At 52.8% G+C, this 21,199-nt stretch overlaps 1 protein-coding gene across 1 annotated transcript in view; it reads left to right on the top strand.

Annotated features, from left to right (window-relative positions):
- The window catches only part of LOC147101922 (sodium-dependent phosphate transport protein 2B-like), an 80,123-nt gene that overhangs the window by 4,393 nt on the left and 54,531 nt on the right, over positions 1 to 21,199 (top strand). Inside the window, exons 2-5 of the mRNA XM_085965153.1 lie at positions 2,757 to 2,900; positions 4,024 to 4,135; positions 7,828 to 8,023; positions 13,766 to 13,861. Coding sequence (XP_085821279.1) covers positions 2,757 to 2,900; positions 4,024 to 4,135; positions 7,828 to 8,023; positions 13,766 to 13,861 — 548 coding nt within the window. The remainder of the gene's footprint in view (positions 1 to 2,756; positions 2,901 to 4,023; positions 4,136 to 7,827; positions 8,024 to 13,765; positions 13,862 to 21,199) is intronic.

Raw genomic sequence — 21,199 nt, 5'->3', positions numbered from 1 at the left:
TCTCTCTCTCTACACTCAAATCTATATCTCTCTCTCTCAATTCTATCTCTCTCTCTCTCACATCTAACTCATCTCTCTCATCTCAACTCTCCAATCTCTCACTCTCTCAACACTCCCAATCTCTCTCTCTCACACTCCCAATCTCTCTCTCTCACACTCCCAATCTCACTCTCTCACACTCCCAATCTCTCTCTCTCTCACACTCCCAATCTCTCTCTCACACTCCCAATCTCTCTCTCTCACCACTCCCAATCTCTCTCTCTCACACTCCCAACTCTCTCTCTCACACTCCCAATCTCTCTCTCTCTCACACTCCCAATCTCTCTCTCACACTCCCAATCTCTCTCTCACACTCCCAATCTCTCTCTCTCTCACACTCCCAATCTCTCTCTCACACTCCCAATCTCTCTCTCTCACACTCCCAATCTCTCTCCTCTCACACTCCCAATCTCTCTCTCTCTCACACTCCCAATCTCTCTCTCTCTCACACTCCCAATCTCTCTCTCTCACACTCCCAATCTCTCTCTCTCACACTCCCAATCTCTCTCTCTCACACTCCCAATCTCTCTCTCTCACACTCCCAATCTCTCTCTCTCACACTCCCAATCTCTCTCTCTCACACTCCCAATCTCTCTCTCCTCACACTCCCAATCTCTCTCTCTCTCACACTCCCATCTCTCTCTCTCACACTCCCAATCTCTCTCTCTCTCACACTCCCAATCTCTCTCTCTCACACTCCCATCTCTCTCTCTCACACTCCCAATCTCTCTCTCTCACACTCCCAATCTCTCTCTCTCTCACTCCCAATCTCTCTCTCCTCACACTCCAATCTCTCTCTCTCACACTCCCAATCTCTCTCTCTCTCACACTCCCAATCTCTCTCTCTCTCACACTCCCAATCTCTCTCTCTCTCACACTCCCAATCTCTCTCTCTCTCACACTCCCAATCTCTCTCTCTCTCACACTCCCAATCTCTCTCTCTCACACTCCCAATCTCTCTCTCTCTCACACTCCCAATCTCTCTCTCTCACACTCCCAATCTCTCTCTCTCTCACTCCCAATCTCTCTCTCTCACACTCCCAATCTCTCTCTCTCTCACACTCCCAATCTCTCTCTCTCACACTCCCAATCTCTCTCTCTCACACTCCCAATCTCTCTCTCTCTCACACTCCCAATCTCTCTCTCTCTCTCTCACTCCCAATCTCTCTCTCTCACACTCCCAATCTCTCTCTCTCACACTCCCAATCTCTCTCTCTCTCACACTCCCAATCTCTCTCTCTCTCACACTCCCAATCTCTCTCTCTCACACTCCCAATCTCTCTCTCTCACACTCCCAATCTCTCTCTCTCACACTCCCAATCTCTCTCTCTCTCACACTCCCAATCTCTCTCTCTCTCTCACTCCCAATCTCTCTCTCTCTCACACTCCCAATCTCTCTCTCTCACACTCCCAATCTCTCTCTCTCTCACACTCCCAATCTCTCTCTCTCACACTCTCACTCCCAATCTCTCTCTCTCTCACACTCCCAATCTCTCTCTCTCTCACACTCCCAATCTCTCTCTCTCTCACACTCCCAATCTCTCTCTCTCTCACACTCCCAATCTCGCTCTCTCTCTTTCCCCCCTGCTCGCTCTCTCTCTTTCTCCCCCGCTCGCTCTCTCTCTTTCCCCCCCCGCTCGCTCTCTCTCTTTCCCCCCTGCTCGCTCTCTCTCTTTCCCCCCCGCTTGCACTCTCTCTTTCCCCCCCGCTCGCTCTCTCTCTCTTCCCCCCCCTCCCCCTCTTCCCACCCCCCCCCCCCCACCACTCGCTCGCTCTCTCTCTTCCAACAACAACATGCCCTCGAAAAAGCCTCGGCAACGCCGGGCTCCCCCCAGCTAGTGTGATATATAATGGAATATCTGTGATCTATATAATGGAATATATGTGGTCTATATAATGGGAATATCTGTGGTCTATATACTGGGAATATATGTGGTCTATATAATGGGAATATCTGTGGTCTATATACTGGGAATATCTGTGGTCTATATAATGGGAATATCTGTGGTCTATATACTGGGAATATCTGTGGTCTATATAATGGGAATATATGTGGTCTATATAATGGGAATATCTGTGGTCTATATAATGGGAATATCTGTGGTCTATATACTGGGAATATCTGTGGTCTATATAATGGGAATATCTGTGGTCTATATAATGGGAATATCTGTGGTCTATATACTGGGAATATCTGTGGTCTATATAATGGGAATATCTGTGGTCTATATACTGGGAATATCTGTGGTCTATATAATGGGAATATCTGTGGTCTATATAATGGAATATATGTGGTCTATATACTGGGAATATCTGTGGTCTATATAATGGGAATATATGTGATCTATATACTGGGAATATCTGTGGTCTATATAATGGGAATATCTGTGGTCTATATACTGGGAATATCTGTGGTCTATATAATGGGAATATCTGTGGTCTATATACTGGGAATATCTGTGGTCTATATAATGGGAATATCTGTGGTCTATATAATGGAATATATGTGGTCTATATACTGGGAATATATGTGGTCTATATAATGGAATATATGTGGTCTTGGTGACAGTACACTGAATGATGTTATACTCAGTGATGTCAAATTTTGTTGACAACACTCCTGTGAAGCACCTTGACACATTTTTCGACGTTAAAGATGTGATATAAAGGCAAGTTGTTGCTGTTTGCTGATATAAATTGGCACTGTTTTTCTTTAGGGAAAATAGCTGGTGACATATTTGGTGATAACACAGTTCTGGCCAATCCGATAGCTGGCCTGGTGCTGGGGGTGTTGGTGACGATTCTGGTGCAGAGTTCCAGCACATCCTCATCCATCGTGGTCAGTATGGTCTCCTCAGGGTGTAAGTATATTCCTCCGCACTCTGATCCAAACGTATTGAATTCCACTCCCACAGTGAACACCCTGTCTGCTACTAGCCAAGCTCTGCCAGCAATATGTGAGTTAGGACTGGAGCTGAGCTCGCGGTCTCTGCAGCGCAGATAGTGTTCCTCAATGTTTCGACACAAACTGGAGAGGTACACGGGGCACAACCAATCCTGTAGATTTGAAATATATTGACTTGTCTTTATTTGCTTTGACTAATTAGATCATAAGAAGCAGGGAGGGATAACAAGCCATTCAGCCAAGGAGGCAATCTCCTTCCACAGCCCGTGTACACTCTACCTTATCACGGACTCTACCCATCCATTTAATCTCCTTCCATAGCTCGTGTACACTCTACCTTATCACAGACTCTACCCACCCATTTAATCTCCTTCCACAGCCCGTGTACACTCTACCTTATCACAGAGTCTACCCACCCATTTAATCTCCTTCCATAGCCCGTGTATACTCTACCTTATCACAGAGTCTACCCACCCATTTAATCTCCTTCCATAGCCCGTGTACACTCTACCTTATCACAGAGTCTACCCACCCATTTAATCTCCTTCCACAGCCCATATACACTCTACCTTATCACAGAGTCTACCCACCCATTTAATCTCCTTCCATAGCCCGTGTACACTCTACCTTATCACAGACTCTACCCATCCATTTAATCTCCTTCCACAGCCCATATACACTCTACCTTATCACAGAGTCTACCCACCCATTTAATCTCCTTCCACAGCCCATATACACTCTATCCTATCATTGATTCTACCCACCGATTTCGTCTTCTGAGGAAAAACTCTGAATAAATACTGCCTGATTCCCAAAGGTACTTATTGTGATGGCTTTGGTCTGGGGTGTAGTCACTGTGTGTAACATTGTCCTGATCTCAGAAAGCGCCCAGTATCAGTGAGTCCTGCCAAGGCTACCTCCACATACGGGGCCTGGTCCTGTTCTATTACAGGTGGTTTCCCAGTAGGTTCCTTTGGGTGCTAGGCAGTGTGAGTGCTGGTCCGCACTGGCCTGAGATGGGGGTTGGGGAGAGGTGAGGCAGACCATGGCGTTTTCTAATGCATGTCTTTCTTTGACAGTGCTCAATGTAAAAGCTTCTATTCCAATTGTCATGGGGGTCAATGTGGGAACTTCTGTGACCAGCACCTTGGTGTCCTTGGCCCAGTCTGGAGAACGCAATGAGTTCAGAAGGTAGGACATACTGACCTACAGTGCAATCCTTGCTCTGTACCTGCTTTCTAATTGCTCCTTCATTGTGGGATTGGGCTCTGACAGCTCAATTACTCCATATTCATTGACATGTTATGCGTGTTGTATAATTCAATCCTCCCGTGTGAACTTGTCCCTTTGAAAATCTAGATTTGACAGCATTCTGATGGAGTGCAGGCGTATTCTATTTGCTTGTCCCAGTTCTTGGCGTCCAGTGATTGCTTTGTATCCCAGCTCCATCTCTTGATTCAATCTCTTTCTCAATCTGTGTGTATGTAGGGTACGGGATCTAGTAACGCTCTCCTGAGTGTTGATTGGCTGCTGTCAAACAGACGGTGCAGTGCGGTTGGACCTGAGCCTGTTGTTATTGGGCAGGAATCGGTTTCCTGGACATGTGCTGCAGATTCATAAGAACATAAGAAATAGGAGCAGGAGTAGGCCATTCGGCCCCTCGAGCCTGCTCCGCCATTCTATAAAATCATGGCTGATCTTCTACCTCATCTCCACTTTCCTCCACTATCCCCATATCCCTCGATTCCCTTAATATCCAAAAATCTATCGATCTCTGTCTTGAATATACTCAATGACTGAGCCTCCACAGCCCTCTGGGGTAGAGAATTCCAAAGATTCACCACCCTCTGAGTGAAGAAATTTCTCCTCATCTCAGTCCTAAATGGCCGACCCCTTATCCTGAGACTGTGACCCCTGGTTCTAGACTCCCCAGCCAGAGGAAACATCCTCCCTGCATCTACCCTGTCAAGCCCTGTAAGAATTTTGTATGTTTCAATGAGATCACCTCTCATTCTTCTAAACTCCAGAGAGTATAGGCCTAGTCTACTCAATCTCTCCTCATAGGACAATCCCCCCATCCCAGGAACCAGTCTGGTGAACCTTTGTTGCACTCCCTCTATGGCAAGTATATCATTCCTTAGGTAAGGAGACCAAAACTGTACACACTACTCCAGGTGTGGTCTCACCAGGGCCCTATATAATTGCAGTAAGACATCTTTACTCTTATACTCAAATCCTCTTGTAATAAAAACCAACATACCATTTGCTTTCCTAATTGTTGCTGTACCTGCATGTTAACTTTCAGTGATTCATGTACAAGGACACCCAGGTCCCTCTGAACACCAACATTTCCCAATCTCTCACCATTTAAAAAATACTCTGCTTTTCTATTTTTTCTAATAAGTGGATAACTTCACATTTCTCCACATTATATTCCATTTGCCATGTTCTTGCCCACTCACTCAGCCTGTCTATATCCCCTTGAAGCCTCTTTGCATCCTCCTCACAACTTACATTCCCACATAATTTTGTATCATTAGCAAACTTGGATATATTACATTTGGTCCCCTCATCCAAATCATTGATGTAGATTGTGAATAGCTGAGGCCCAAGCACTGATCCTTGCGGTACCCCACTAGTTACAGCCTGCCAACCCGAAAATGACCCGTTTGTTCCTGCTCTCTGTTTTCTGTCCGTTAAACAATCCTCAATCCATGCTAGTATATTACCCCCAATCCCATGAGCTCTAATTTTGTTCAATAACCTCTTGTGTGGCACCTTATCGAATGCCTTCTGAAAATCCAAATACACCACATCTACTGGTTCCCCCTTATCCTGCTAGTTACAACCTCAAAAAACTCTAACAGATTCGTCAAACACGATTTCCCTTTCATAAATCCGTGTTGACTCTGCTCAATACTATTATTATTTTCTAAGTGCCCTGTTACCACGTCCTTAATAATCAATTCTAGCATTTTCCCGACGACTGATGTCAGGCGAACTGGTCTTAATTCCCCGTTTTCTCTCTCCCTCCTTTCTTAAATTTGTATGTTGCCTATTCCCTCTGCCCTACACAGATCTCCCGAGACATTGGCCCCGATATTTACAGGGAGGTGGGGGGTGGGGATGGGGAGCGGGGAGATCATAGCGGCTGGGAAACCTGGAAGTGCGGGTAACGCGGAGGTCCTGCTGAATTTAACAGTGGTGGCACTGGGGTGCGGGGAGGTGGTGGGGGAAGCACTCCTGCCCCACAAGCAGTGCTGGAAAGTCACTTGCCTGCTGGTTCAAGCCCTTCTCGTCTCCCTCCAGCTGCCGGGTGACCCGGGCCCTGGGAAACCCAGCCCACCTGCTATAATCCAAATGGCTACTAAAACCTGAGGCATGCAGTCTCATTAACATATTTAAATGATTGACCCGGCTCTCGAGAGCAGGTTAGTTGCCCGCCCCTCAACCTGCCTCTGTTAAAAACCGGGGTGAGTGTGTTGCAGGCGGGTTGGGGTCAGGTTTCTGATTTTTGAAATTTTAACCCCTCTCCCACCTGTCCTGGGGAGGGGGGGTTAATATTCCCCCCGTCGTCTCCCTCAGCTTCCTCTCCTCTCCTTCCCTCCTCCTCTCCTAGAGCTAGGCTTCTCCTCTTGGGCACTAACTTGATGAAGCAAATCACCCACCCTTTATACAACTCACCTGGTTTCTGTTCCATTGAGATTTGATTCGGGCGGATTCTACACGGGCAGGCGATCTGCTCCTCCAGCTTCCCACCCGGGGAGGGAAGTTGAAAGTTACCCACAGTGTGCATCAGTGGGTTGTTCAATGGAAGATATCATCACCAGGCTTGATCTTGCCCTCAGCTGAGGCCTACACATGCGTGGGCCCCTAGCTGCAGTCAGTGGATGGTGATTCTGGATGATTATCCCCTCTCTGACGCTGTGATGATTGTAAGAAATCACACAACACCAGGTTATAGTCCAACAGCTTTATTTGAAATCACAAGCTTTCGGAGCGCTGCTCCTTCGTCAGCGCTCCGAAAGCTTGTGATTTCAAATAAAGCTGTTGGACTATAACCTGGTGTTGTGTGATTTCTTACATTTGTCCACCCCAGTGCAACTCCAGCATCTCCACACCATGGCTGTGATGATGATAGTCTTCCTGCTGTCCTTGGCTGAGATCCGCCACCTTAGCACAAACTGGGGATGGAGCCTCGGTGGCAGCTCCTTGGGCTGTATGGCCTGGCTGTACATCGTGTTAGGCAGCAAACTCAACATCAGAGCTGTGCTGTCTCATTAAACAGCCCATCCTGGGAGGGTCCAGTGTATGTGGACCACCTGATGCTGTCACCACATTTAAGTAAAAATCATTCTCCGGATATGGGGGTCGCTGGCAAGGCCCATCCCTAGTTGCCTTAAGTGACTCACTCGGGCCACTTCAGAGTCAACCACATTGGTGTGGGGCTGGAGTCACATATAGGCCAGACCAGGTAAGGATACAGGGTTTCTTCCCTAAAGGACATTAGTGAACCTGTCGTACTTTTACAACAATCTGACAGCTTCATGGTCACTTGAACTGATACCAGCTTTTTATTTCCAGATTTATTAAACTGCATTCAAATTCTCAAACTGCCATGGTGGGATTTGAACTTACGTTCTGTGGATTACTAGACCACTACACTACCATATCACATAAGCTTGTTATGTCTTTACAAGCTAGACATAACAGAAGGAGGCCATTCTGCCCATTGAGCCTGTCCTGATGCTAGCTCTTTGACTAGTGCTGTCTACTCCAATCCCATTTCCCGGCTCCTTCTCTTTCGAGTGACACCTGGGAATGGTGTCCTGGCAGGGTAAAGTGCTGCTCCTGTTGTAACGTGCTGCTCCCCCTGTCCCCAGGGCCTTTGCAGGATCGGCAGTGCATGGGATATTTAACTGGATGACTGTGATCATTTTGCTTCCGATTGAGATTGGCACTGGGTTTCTCTACCACCTCAGCAAGGCCTGTATTGATGGCTTCAACATTCAGTCGGGAGAGACCTCTCCAAACATCCTGAAAGTCATCACAGAGCCCTTCACACAGGTCATCATCAGGGTAAGTGTGCTGGCTTCTAATGAACTCAGGCCCTGAGGTACCTACACCCAGAGTCAAAGCTTACAAAAGGTACACCTTATACAAGGCTAAATACACATTTGAAACCTTTGATACACCCTACACATGGACAGCAGGAGAGGTGGGGTGGCTGGGTGACACTGGGCGTTGGACATCTTTCCTTTCACCTCTGAGACTTGGGTTTGTATCCAGTCCTAATTGCTGGGCTGAAGGTCTTCCATGTCAGCTGTAAGGCATCCCTACATGAAGTGAGCTTGGGGCAATGTCGAGCGAGCTCAGTGTTTGAATGGTCCCACCGCACATAACACAGAGAGAGGCTGGAAGGTGAGACTACAGCAGGAGATCACCACTCCATCCCACTACCCCACAATCCATTCCTTGCTGTATTTCCAAATCAGATTCATGCTGGGTGATTAGAGAAATAAATTGGGGCACAAGTCAGAGAACCGTTCAATGGGTGGCATAGTGGTTAGCACTGTTGCCTCACAGTGCCAGAGACCCGGGTTCGAATCCGGCCTCGGGCGACTGTCTGTGTGGAGTTTGCACATTCTCCCCGTGTTTGCGTGGGTTTTCTCCGGGTGCTCCGGTTTCCTCCCACAGTCCAAAGATGTGCGGGTTAGGTTGATTGGCTATGATAAATTGACCCTTAGTGTTAGGGGGATTAAATACGTGGGGTTACGGGGATAGGGTGGGATATGTGTTGGTGTAGGGGTTATGGGGATCGGGTGGGATATGTGTCGGAGCAGGCTCGATGGGCCGAAATGGCCTCTATCTGCACTGTGGGGTTTCTGTGATTCTGTGAACCTCCTGAAGAATTCCCTTTCTTAAAATTATTTTTCACGAATTTTCCATTAGTTACATATTGATGGAGCTTATGTACATTTCACAAACCCAGTACTTAGGGAGCAAACACTGGGCTTGATATACTTGGGCAGGCTGTTGTCTAAGAGACTGATCAGTCCCCAACCACTCCTGGTGGCCCATCATCAAGAACTCACATATCAACAAAACATGGCAGCGCGCTCCTAGAACACTTATACAGAAGGACAGACTTGCCCAAATTGGAAGCCGAGCACATAACCACATCCCACTCCAACCATCGCAAAGGATATCAAACCAACTCAACTGCACCTTCAGACAAGCTGGGGTGGTCCCTGACACCCCGGCCCAGCCAACCAATCCCCAACCCTTCCCTTGGCCACCACTGCCCTGAACCTGAAGCGTGAAAGAATCCCTCAGGAAAAGGTGGGAAGTTAGGTGGGAAAATTCAGTTGGTTGTGCCTGCCGTTAGCGCCTTAAGAGGGTGCCAGGTGGGGCGCAAAGCAACGAGCGCCCGGGCGCGGCGATATCTGCACCTCTCGCGAAATTAACTAGACATTTTGTGGTGGCCACTTCCTGCCTTTTTTTGTTGGTGACATTTTTGCACCATGCATTCTGAGAGAGAGGGAGACTTCTGGAGAGATTCAATGCTTGTGAAGGAGTTTTGGGTACTGAGCAGCACTTTGCAGGTTGATTTTGATTTGACCTTCCTTGTATCGATTTAGAAGAGACTGTGGGGGCTGCACTCTGAGCTCTTTCCCTGGGCTTCTCCATTGTTCTTTCCAGCAGATTTGATGTACAGGTCTCTCCAGGCCGAGATTCAAGGCTGCAATGAGCAGGGTGTGGCTGGCGAGCAAGATCGACCCTCCCCTTTAAGAACTGGCCGGCGCCATTGTGGGACGCTAATATCAGCCGGACGCAAGGTTTAGTGCTCGGCGCTAATTATCGCCTCCGACTGCAAAATTCATCTCTATCTCCCCTGGAGGTGATTTGAGCGCTAAATCAGGTGCTACACACCTCTATTAAAGCACAAACGTCAGGGAACGAGACGCTACCTCAGAACGCTACCGAAGCTCAGGCGAAGTCAGTCACCATGGAAGCCAGACAGACTGGCGCCATCCAGTTCTTAAAGGGGATGGGCCATCTTGCTGCCAAGTCACTCCCTGCTCATTGCAGCCTGGAATCTCGGCCTGGAGAGACCTCAAAAGCAATTGTGTTGGAAGCACTAATGGATAGGCCCAGGGAAAAAGCTCGGCGCTTAGGAACCTCAAAAGCGGTGCTGAGGGCCAAAACTCCTTAGGACAGCGATAAAACCAAAACTTTTGCTGACAAGAAAAGGCCGGAAGCGCTCGCCTTTAAATAGCGTTCCCCCAGCCCCTGCCCAACTTGAAAACGTTCCCCTCTACCTGTCGTTCCTAGCGGCAGGCGCTAAGGCAGGGAGCGCGACTCAATATCCAGTCTGGGGCGCTACCGGGACGTTGCACACTTGACTGACGTCATGATCTGCGGGCACAGGAGATCGTGGCGGTAGTGTTTAGCGCCGTCGCAAAATGACTGGTCAATTTCGCGAGCAGCACTAAAATCGCCGCGCTTGGGCGCTAAGTTCCTAGTGCCCCATTAGCGCCCCCCCGAAGGCACTAAAGGGAGGCGCTAACCAACCAAACTTTTCTCCCAAGAAGTCTTACTACAATTATACAGGGCATTGGTGAGGCCACACCTGGAGTACTGTGCACAGTTCTGGTCTCCTTACCTAACGAACATCATACTTGCCTTAGAGGGAGTGAAGGTTCACTAGACTGGTTCCTGGGATGGGGGGATTGCCCTATGAGGAGCGATTGAGTAGACTAGGCCTATATTCTCCAGACTTTAGAAGAATGAGAGGTGATCTCATTGACTGCGGACCCCATGAAGTCTCATGGGCAAGGAAACCACCTGCTAATTACCACCTACCGCCCTCCCTCAGCTGATGAATCAGTACTCCTCCATGTTGAACACCACTTGAAAGAAGCATTGAGAGTAGCAAGAGCACAGAATGTACTCTGGGTGGGGGACTTCAATGTCCATCACCGAGAGTGGCTCGGTAGCACCACTACTGACCGAGCTGGCCAAGTCCTGAAGGACATAATTCCCAGTCTGGGCCAGCGACAGGTGGTGAGAGAACCAACATGAGGGAAAAACCTACTTGACCTCGTCCTCACAAATCTACCTGTCACAGATGCATCTGTCCATGACAGTATTGGTAGCAGTGACCACCGCACAGTCATTGTGGAGACGAAGTCCCGTCTTCACACGGAGGACACCCTCCATCATGTTGTGTGGCACTACCACTGTGCTAAATGGGATAGATTCAGAACAGATCTAGCAGCTCAAAACTGGGCATCCATGAGGTGCTGTGGGCCATCAGCAGCAGCAGAATTGTATTCCACCACAATCTGTAACCTCATGGCCCGGCATATCCCTCACTCTACCATTACCATCAAGCCAAGGGACCAACCCTGGTTCAATGAGGAGTGTAGAAGAGCATGCCGGGAGCAGCACCAGGCGTACCTAAAAATGAGGTGCCAACCTGGGGAAGCTGCAACACAGGACTACATGCATGCTAAAAAGCGGAAGCAACATACTATAGACAGAGCTAAGCGATTCCACAATCAATGGATCAGTTCAAAGCTCTGCAGTCCTGCCACATCCAGTCATGAATGGTGGTAGACCATTAAACAACTAACGGGAAGAGGAGGCTCCATGAATATCCTCATCCTCAATGATGGTGGAGCCCAGCACGTGGGTGCAAAAGACAAGGCTGAAATGTTTGCAACCATCTTCAAACAGAGGTGCCGAGTGGATGATTTATATCAGCCTACTCCTGAGGTCCCCACCATCACAGAAGCCAGTCTTCAGCCAATTCGATTCACTCCACGTGATATCAAGAAATGGCTGAGTGCATGGATACAGCAAAGGCTATGGACCCCAACAACATCCCGGCTGTCGGGCTGAAAACTTGTGCTCCAGAACTAGCCGCCCCTCTAGCCAAGCTGTTCCAGTACAGCTACAACACTAGCATCTATCCGACAATGTGGAAAACTGCCCAGGTATGTCCTTTCCACAAAAAGCAGGACAAATCCAATCCGGCCAATTACCGCCCCATCAGTCTACTCTCAATCATCAGCAAAGTGATGGAAGGTGCCATCGACAGTGCTATCAAGCGGCACTTACTCACCAATAACCTGCTCACCGATGCTCAGTTTGGGTTCCGCCAAGACCGCTCGGCTCCCGACCTCATTAAAGCCTTGGTCCAAACATGGAGAAAGGAGCTGAATTCCAGAGGTGAGATGAGAGACTGCCCTTGACATCAAGGCAGCATTTGACCGAGTCTGGCATCAAGGAGCCCTAGTAAAACTGAAGTCAATGGGAATCGGGGGGAAAACTCTCCACTGGCTGGAGTCATACCTAGCACAAAGGAAGATGGTTGTGGTGGTTGAAGGTCAATCATCACAGCCCCAGGACATCGCTGCAGGAGTTCCTCAGGGCAGTGTCCTAGGCACAACCATCTTCAGCTGCTTGATCAATGACCTTCCCTCCAACATAAGGTCAGAAATGGGGATGTTCGCTGATGACTGCACAGTGTTCAGAGCCATTCACAACTCCTCAGATAATGAAGCAGTCCATGCCCGCATGCAACAAGACCTGGACAATGTTCAGGCTTGGGCTGATAAGTGGCAGGTAACATTCGCGCCACAGAAGTGCCAGGCAATGACTATCTCCAACAAGCAAGAGTCTAATCACTGCCCCATGACATTCAATGGCATTACCATTGCTGAATCCCCCACCATCAACATCCTGGGGGTCACCATTGACCAGAAATTTAACTGGACCAGCCACATAAATACTGTGGCAACAAGAGCAGGTCAGAGGCTGGGTATTCTGCGGCGAGTGTCTCACCTCCTGACTCCCCAAAGCCCTTCCACCATCTACAAGGCACAAATAAGGAGTGTGATGGAATACTCTCTACTTGCCTGGATGAGTGCAGCTCCAACAACACTCGAGAAGCTCGACACCATCCAGGACAAAGCAGCCCGCTTGATTGGCACCCCATCTACTACCGTAAACATTCACTCCCTCCACCACCGGCGTACCATGGCTGCAGTGTGTACCATCTACAAGATGCACTGCAGCAACTCGCCAAGGCTTATCCGCAGCACCTCCCAAACCCGTGACCTCTTCCACCTAGAAGGACAAGGGCAGCAGGCGCATGGGAACACCACCACCTCCAAGTTCCTCCTCCAAGTCACACACCATCCTGACTTGGAAATATATCGGCCAATCCTTCATCGTCACTGGGTCAAAATCCTGGAACTCCCTCCCTACCAGCACTGTGGGAGTACCTTCACCACACGGACTGCAGCGGTTCAAGAAGGCGGCTCACCACCACCGTCTCCAGGACAATTAGGCAATGCTGGCCTTGCCAGCGACGCCCACATCCCATAAATGAATTTAAAAAAAAGAGATATATAAAATTCTTAAGGGGCTTGACAGGGTTAATGCTGGGAAAATGATTCCCCTGGCTGAGGAATCTAGAACAAAGGGTCACAGTCACAGAATAAGGGGTCAGCCATTTAGGACTGAGATGAGGAGAAATTTCTTCACTCAGAGGGTGGTGAATCTTTGGAATTCTCTACCCCAGAGGGCTGTGGAGGCTCAGTCGTTGAGTATATTCAAGACAGAGATCGATAGATTTTGAGGAACGAAGGGAATTAAGGGATATGGGGATAGTGCGGGAAGGTGGAGATGAGATAGAAGATCAGCCATGATCTTATTGAATGGCGGAGCAGGCTCGAGAGGCCGAATGGCCGACTCCTGCTCCTATATCTTATGTTCTTAAAAGCTAATCTGGGTTTCCTTCCTCCACAGCTGGATCAGTCTGTGATATCAGCCATTGCAACTGGAGACACAAACGCCAGGAACAGGAGTCTCATCCAGAACTGGTGCAAATTTTTTGACAAATACGTGAGTCAGCATCTCCTACAGCCCATAATTTACACTGTACTGTCCCTCCGACAGTGCAGCACTCCCTCAGTACTGTCCCTTCGACAGTGCAGCGCTCCCTCAAAACTGTCCCCCTGACAGTGCAGCGCTCCCTCAGTAGTGTCCCTCCGACAGTGCAGCACTCCCTCAGTACTGTCCCTCCGATAGTGCAGCACTCCCTCAGGACTGCCCCTCCGACAGTGCAGCACTCCCTCAGGACTGCCCCTCCGACAGTGCAGCACTCCCTCAAAACTGTCCCCCTGACAGTGCAGCACTCCCTCAAAACGGACCCCCTGAATGTGCAGCGCTCCCTCAGTACTGTCCCTCCGACAGTGCAGCGCTCCCTCAGTACTGCCCCTCCGACAGTGCAGCACTCCCTCAGGACTGCCCCTCCGACAGTGCAGCACTCCCTCAGTACTGCCCCGCCGACAGTGCAGCGCTCCCTCAGTACTGCCCCGCCGACAGTGCAGCGCTCCCTCAGTACTGCCCCGCCGACAGTGCAGCGCTCCCTCAGTACTGCCCCGCCGACAGTGCAGCGCTCCCTCAGTACTGCCCCGCCGACAGTGCGGCACTCCCTCAGTACTGTCCCTCCGACAGTGCAGCGCTCCCTCAGTACTGCCCCGCCGACAGTGCGGCACTCCCTCAGTACTGCACCGCCAACGGTGCAGCGCTCCCTCAGTACTACCCCACCGACAGTGCGGCACTCCCTCAGTACTGCCCCTCCGACAGAGCAGGGCTTCCTCAGTACTGACCCCTAACAGTGCAGCACTCCCTCAGTACTGCCCCTCTGAAAATGCAGTGCACCCTCAGTACTGCCCCACCGACAGTGCAGCGCTCCCTCAGTACTGCCCCTCTGACAGTGCAGCACGCCCTCAGTACTGCCCCTCCGACAGTGCAGCACTCCCTCAGTACTGCCTGACAGTGCAGCGCTCCCTCAGTACTACCCCTCTGACAGTGCGGCACTCCCTCAGTACTGCCCCTCCGACAGTGCAGCGCACCCTCAGTACTGCCCCTCCGACAGTGCAGCACTCCATCAGTACTGTCCCCCGACAGTGCAGCACTCCCTCAGTACTGCCCCTCTGACAGTGCAGCACGCCCTCAGCTCTGTCCCTCTGATAGTGCGGCGTTCCCTCAGTACAGACTCTCCGATAGTGCAGCGTTCCCTTAGTACGGCCCATCCGACAGTGCAGCACTCCCACAGTAATGCCCCTCCGACAGTGCAACGCTCCCTCAGTACTGCCCCGCCGACAGTGCAGTGCTCCCTCAGTACTGCCCCGCCGACAGTGCAGTGCTCCCTCAGTACTGCCTCTCTGACAGTGCAGCTCTGCTCCCTCAGTACTGCTCCTCGGACAGTGTAGCGCTCCATCAGTACTGCCCCTCTGACAGTGTAGCGCTCCCTCAGTACTGCCCCTCCAACAGTGCAGTGCTCACTCAGTACTGCCCCTCCGACAATGCAGTGCTCCCTCAGTACTGCCCCTCCGACAGTGCAGCGCTCCCTCAGTACTGCCCTGCCAACAGTGCAGCACGCCCTCAGTACTGACCCTCCGACAGTGCAGCACGCCCTCAGTACTGCCCCTCCGACAGTACAGCACGCCCTCAGTACTGCCCCTCGGACAATGCAGAGCTCCCTCAGTACTGCCCCTCCGACAGTGCAGCATGCCCTCAGTACTGCCCCTCCAACAGTGCAGTGTTCCCTCAGTACTGCCCCTCTGACAGTGCAGCGCTCCCTCTGTACTGCTCGTCCGGCAGTGCAGCGCAACCTCAGTAATGACCCTCCGACAATGCAGCGCCATCTCAGTACTGCCTGTCTGACAGTGCAGCTCTCATTCAATAGTGCCCCTCCCACAGTGCAGCACTCCCTCAATACTGCCACTCCGACAGTGCAGCACCCCCGCAGTGCTGACCCTCCGACAGGGCAGCACTCCCTCAGTACTGCCCCTCTGACAGTGCAGCGCTCCCTCAGTAATGCCCCTCCGACAGTGCAGCGCTCCCTCAGTAATGACCCTCCGACAGTGCAGCTCTGCTCCCTCAGTACTGCTCCTCGGACAGTGCAGCGCTCCCTCAGTACTGCCCCTCCGACAGTGCAGCTCCTCTTCAGTATTGCCCCTCTGACAGTGCAGCATTCCCTCAGTACTGCCTCTCTGATAGTGCAGTGCTCCTTCAGTACTGCCCCTCTGACAGTAAAGCACTCCCTCAGTACTGCCTCCCCGACAGTGCAGTGCACCCTCGGTACTGCACACCCGACAGAGCAGTGCACCCTCGGTACTGCCCCTCCGACAGTCCAGCACTCCCTCAGAACTGCCCACTGACAGTGCATCGCTCCCTCAGGACTGGCCCTCCCTCAGTATAGCGCTCCCTCAGTACAGCCCCTCCGACAATGCAGCGCTCCCACAGAACTGCGTCTCCAACAGTGCAGCACTCACTCATACTGCCCCTCTGACGACAGTGCTGCACTCCCTCAGCACAGACCCATTGACAGTGCAGAGCTCCCTCAGTACTGCCCCCTGACAATGCAGCACTCCCACAGTACTGCCCCTGCGACAGTGTAGTGCTCCCTCAGTACTGACCCTCTGACTGTGTAGCACTCCATCAGTACTGCTCCTCCGACAGTGCAGCGCTCCCTCAGTACTGCCCCTCCGACAGTGCAGCACTCCCTCAGTACTGCCATCCCAAAATGCAGTGCACCCTCAGTACAGCCCCGCCGACAGTATGGCGATCCCTCAGTACTGCCCCCCTGAATGTGCATCACTCCCTCAGTACTGCACCACCGACAGTGCAGCACTCCTTCAGTACTGCCCCTCTGACAGTGTAGCGCGCCATCAGTAGCCTGATCCTGCTCCTATTTCGTGTGTCTAATTCTGTTAGATTCAGGAGATGGTTCTGTGATAGTGGATTGGCGGTTAGGATCAGATCAGCCATGATCTTATTGAATGGCGGAGCAGGCTCGAGGGGCCGATTGGCCTACTCCTGCTCCTATTTCTTATGTTCTTATGTTCTTATTAGTACTGCCGTTCTGACAGTGTAGCGCTCCCTCAGTACTGCCCCTCCGACAATGCAGCGCTCCCACAGATCTGCGTCTCCGACAGTGCAGCACTCCATCAGTACTGCCCCTCCGACAATGCAGTGCACCCTCAGTACTGCCCCTCTGACAGTGTAGCGCTCCCTCAGTACTGCCCCTCTGACAGTGCAGCATTCCCTCAGTACTGCCACTCCGACAGGGCAGCACACCCTCAGTTCTGCCCCTCCGACAGTATAGCAATCCCACAGTACCGCCCCTCCGACAGTGCAGCACTCCCTCAGTACCGCCCCTCCGACAGTGCAGCACTCCCTCAGTACCGCCCCTCCGACAGTGCAGCACTCCCTCAGTACTGCCACTCCGACAGTGCAGCACTTCCTCAGTACAGACCCTCTGACAGTGCAGCCCTCGCTCAGTACTCCCATCCGACAGTGCAGCACTTCCTCAGTACAGACCCTCTGACAGTGCAGCCCTCGCTCAGTACACACCCTCCGACAGTGCAGCACTTCCTCAGTAGTGCTTCTCCGACAGTGCAGCACTCCCTAAGTAATGCCCGACAGTGCAGCGCTCCCTCAGTACTGACCCTCTGAAAGTGCAGCGCTCCCTCATTACTGCCGCTCCAACAACGTAGCGCTCATTCAGTACTGCTCCTCCATCAATGTAGCGCTCCCTCCGTACTGCCCCTCCGACAGGGCAGCGCTCCCTCCGTACTGCCCCTCCGACAGTGCAGTGCTCACTCAGTACTGCCCCTCCAACAGTGCAGTGCTCACTCAGTACTGCCCCTCCAACAGTGCAGTGCTCACTCAGTACTGCCCCTCCGACAGTGCAGTGCTCCCTCAGTACTGCCCCGCCGACAGTGCAGCACGCCCTCAGTACTGCCCCTCCGACAGTGCAGCACGCCCTCAGTACTGCCCCTCCGACAGTGCAGCACGCCCTCAGTACTGTCCCTCCGACTGTGCAGGGCTCCCTCAGTACTGCCCCTCCGACAGTGCAGCACTCCCTCAGTACTGTCCCCCGACAGTGCAGCACTCCCTCAGTACTGTCCCTCCGAAAATGCAGTGCACCCTCAGCACTGCACCTCTGGCAGTGTAGCGCTCCCTCAGTACTGCCCCTCTGACAGTGCAGCACTCCCTCAGTACACACCATCCGACAGTGCGGCGCTCCCCCGGTACTGACCCTCCAACAGTGCAGCACTCCCTCAGTTCTGTCCCTCTGATAGTGCGGCGTTCCCTCAGTACAGACCCTCTGAAAGTGCAGCGTTCCCTTAGTACGGCCCATCCGACAGTGCAGCACTCCCACAGTAATGCCCCTCCGACAGTGCAGCGCTCCCTCAGTAATGACCCTCCAACAGTGCAGGGCTCCCTCAGTACTGCCTCTCTGACAGTGCAGCTCTGCTCCCTCAGTACTGCTCCTCGGACAGTGCAGCGCTCCCTCAGTACTGCCTCTCTGACAGTGCAGCTCTGCTCCCTCAGTACTGCTCCTCGGACAGTGCAGCGCTCCCTCAGTACTGCCCCTCCGACAGTGCAGCGCCTCTTCAGTATTGCCCCTCTGACAGTGCAGCATTCCCTCAGTACTGCCTCTCTGATAGTGCAGTGCTCCTTCAGTACTGCCCCTCTGACAGTAAAGCACTCCCTCAGTACTGCCCCTTCGACAGTGCAGCAATCCCTCAGTACTGCCCCTCCGCCAGTGCAGTGCTCCCTCAGTACTGCCCCTCTGACAGTAAAGCACTCTCTAGGTACTGCCCCTCCGACAGTCCAGCACTCCCTCAGAACTGCCCCCTGACAGCGCATCGCTCCCTCAGGACTGGCCCTCCGTCAGTATAGCGCTCCCTCAGTACAGCCCCTCCGACAATTCAGCGCTCCCACGGAACTGCGTCTCCAACAGTGCAGCACTCCCTCAGCACAGACCCACCGACAGTGCAGCGCTCCCTCAGTACTGCTCCCTAACAATGCAGCACTCCCACAGTACTGCCCTTGCGACAGTGTAGTGCTCCCTCAGTACTGACACTCTGACTGTGCAGCACTCCCTCAGTACTGCTCCTCCGACAGTGCAGCGCTCCCTCAGTACTGCCCCTCTGACAGTGCAGCACCCCCGCAGTACTGACCCTCCGACAGGGCAGCGCTCTCTCAGTACTGCCCCTCAAACAGTGAAGCACTCCCTCAGTACTGCCCATCCGACAGTGCAGCACTCACTCAGTACTGCCCCTCCGACAGTGCAGCACTCCCTTTGTACTGCCCCTCCGACAGTGTAGCGCTCCCTCAGTACTGCCCCTCCAACAATGCAGCGATCCCTCAGTACTGCCCCTCCGACAATGCAGCGATCCCTCAGTACTGCCCCTCCGACAATGCAGCGATCCCTCAGTACTGCCCCTCCGACAGTGCAGCGCTCCCTCTGTACTGCCCCTCCGACAGTGCAGTGCTCACTCAATACTGCCCATCCGACAGTGCAGCGCTCCCTCAGTACTGCCCCTCCAACAGTGCAGCGCTCCCACAGTACTGACCCTCTAACAGGGCAGCGCTACCTCAGTACTGCCCCTCCGACAGCGCAGCGCTCCCTCACCACTGCCCCCCGACATTGCAGCGCTCCCTCAGTAGTGCCCCTCTGACAGTGCAGCACTTCCTCAGTACTGCCCGTCCGACAGTACAGCACGCCCTCAGTACTGCCCCTCCGACAGTGCAGCGCTCCCTCAGTACTGCCCCTCCGACAGTGCAGCACGCCCTCAGTACTGCCCTTCCGACAGTGCAGCGTTCCCTCAGTACTGCCCCTCCGACAGTGCAGCGCGCCCTCAGTACTGCCCCTCCGACAGTGTAGCGCTCCCTCAGTACTGCCCGACAGTGCAGCGCTCCCTCAGTACAGACCCTCTGAAAGTGCAGCGCTCCCTCAGTACTACCCCCCTGACAGTGCGGCAGTCTCTCAGTACTGACCCTCCGACAGTGCACTGTTCCCTCAGTACTGCCACTCTGACATTGCAGCGCTCCCTCAGTACTGCCCTTCCAACAGTGCAGCACTCCCTCAGTACTGCACCTCCGACAGTGCAGCATTCTCTCAGTACTGCCCCGCCGACAGTGCAGCACTCCCTCAGTACTGCCCCTCCAACAGTGCAGCACTCCCTCAGTATTATCCCTCCTACAGTGCAGTGCTCCCTCAGTATTGCCCGTCCGACAGTGCAGCACAACCTCAGTACTGATTCTCCGACAATGCGGCGCTCCCTCAGTACTGCCCCTCTGACAGTGCAGTGCTTCCTCTGTATTGCCCCTCCGACAGTGCAGCGATCCCTCAGCACTGCCCCTCCAACAGTGCAGCGATCCCTTAGTACTGCCCCTCCAACAGTGCGGCGCTCCCTCAGTACTGAGCTCCGACAATGCAGAGCTCCCTCTGTACTGCCCCTCCGACAGTGCAGCGCTCACTCAGTACTGCCCCTCCGACAGTGCGGCGCTCCCTCAGTACTGACCTCCGACAACGCAGCGCTCCCTCTGTACTGCCCCTCCAACAGTGCAGCGCTCCCTCAGTACTGTCCCCCGACAGTGCAGCACTCCCTCAGTACTGTCCCTCCGAAAATGCAGTGCACCCTCAGCACTGCACCTCTGGCAGTGTAGCGCTCCCTCAGTACTGCCCCTCTGACAGTGCAGCACTCCCTCAGTACACACCATCCGACAGTGCGGCGCTCCCCCGGTACTGACCCTCCAACAGTGCAGCACTCCCTCAGTTCTGTCCCTCTGATAGTGCGGCGTTCCCTCAGTACAGACCCTCTGAAAGTGCAGCGTTCCCTTAGTACGGCCCATCCGACAGTGCAGCACTCCCACAGTAATGCCCCTCCGACAGTGCAGCGCTCCCTCAGTAACGACCCTCCAACAGTGCAGGGCTCCCTCAGTACTGCCTCTCTGACAGTGCAGCTCTGCTCCCTCAGTACTGCCCCTCCGACAGTGCAGCGCTCCCTCAGTACTGCCTCTCTGACAGTGCAGCTCTGCTCCCTCAGTACTGCTCCTCGGACAGTGCAGCGCTCCCTCAGTACTGCCCCTCCGACAGTGCAGCGCCTCTTCAGTATTGCCCCTCTGACAGTGCAGCATTCCCTCAGTACTGCCTCTCTGATAGTGCAGTGCTCCTTCAGTACTGCCCCTCTGACAGTAAAGCACTCCCTCAGTACTGCCCCTTCGACAGTGCAGCAATCCCTCAGTACTGCCCCTCCGCCAGTGCAGTGCTCCCTCAGTACTGCCCCTCTGACAGTAAAGCACTCTCTAGGTACTGCCCCTCCAACAGTCCAGCACTCCCTCAGAACTGCCCCCTGACAGCGCATCGCTCCCTCA

This window comes from Somniosus microcephalus, chromosome 23 (assembly GCF_052327205.1).
Source record: "Somniosus microcephalus isolate GS21.2 chromosome 23, FLI_Smic_1.0, whole genome shotgun sequence".
In the NCBI taxonomy this organism is placed as follows: Eukaryota; Metazoa; Chordata; class Chondrichthyes; order Squaliformes; family Somniosidae; genus Somniosus; species Somniosus microcephalus.
The sequence above is the reverse complement of the archived record's forward strand: the minus strand, read 5'-3'. Positions and strand labels throughout refer to the sequence as shown.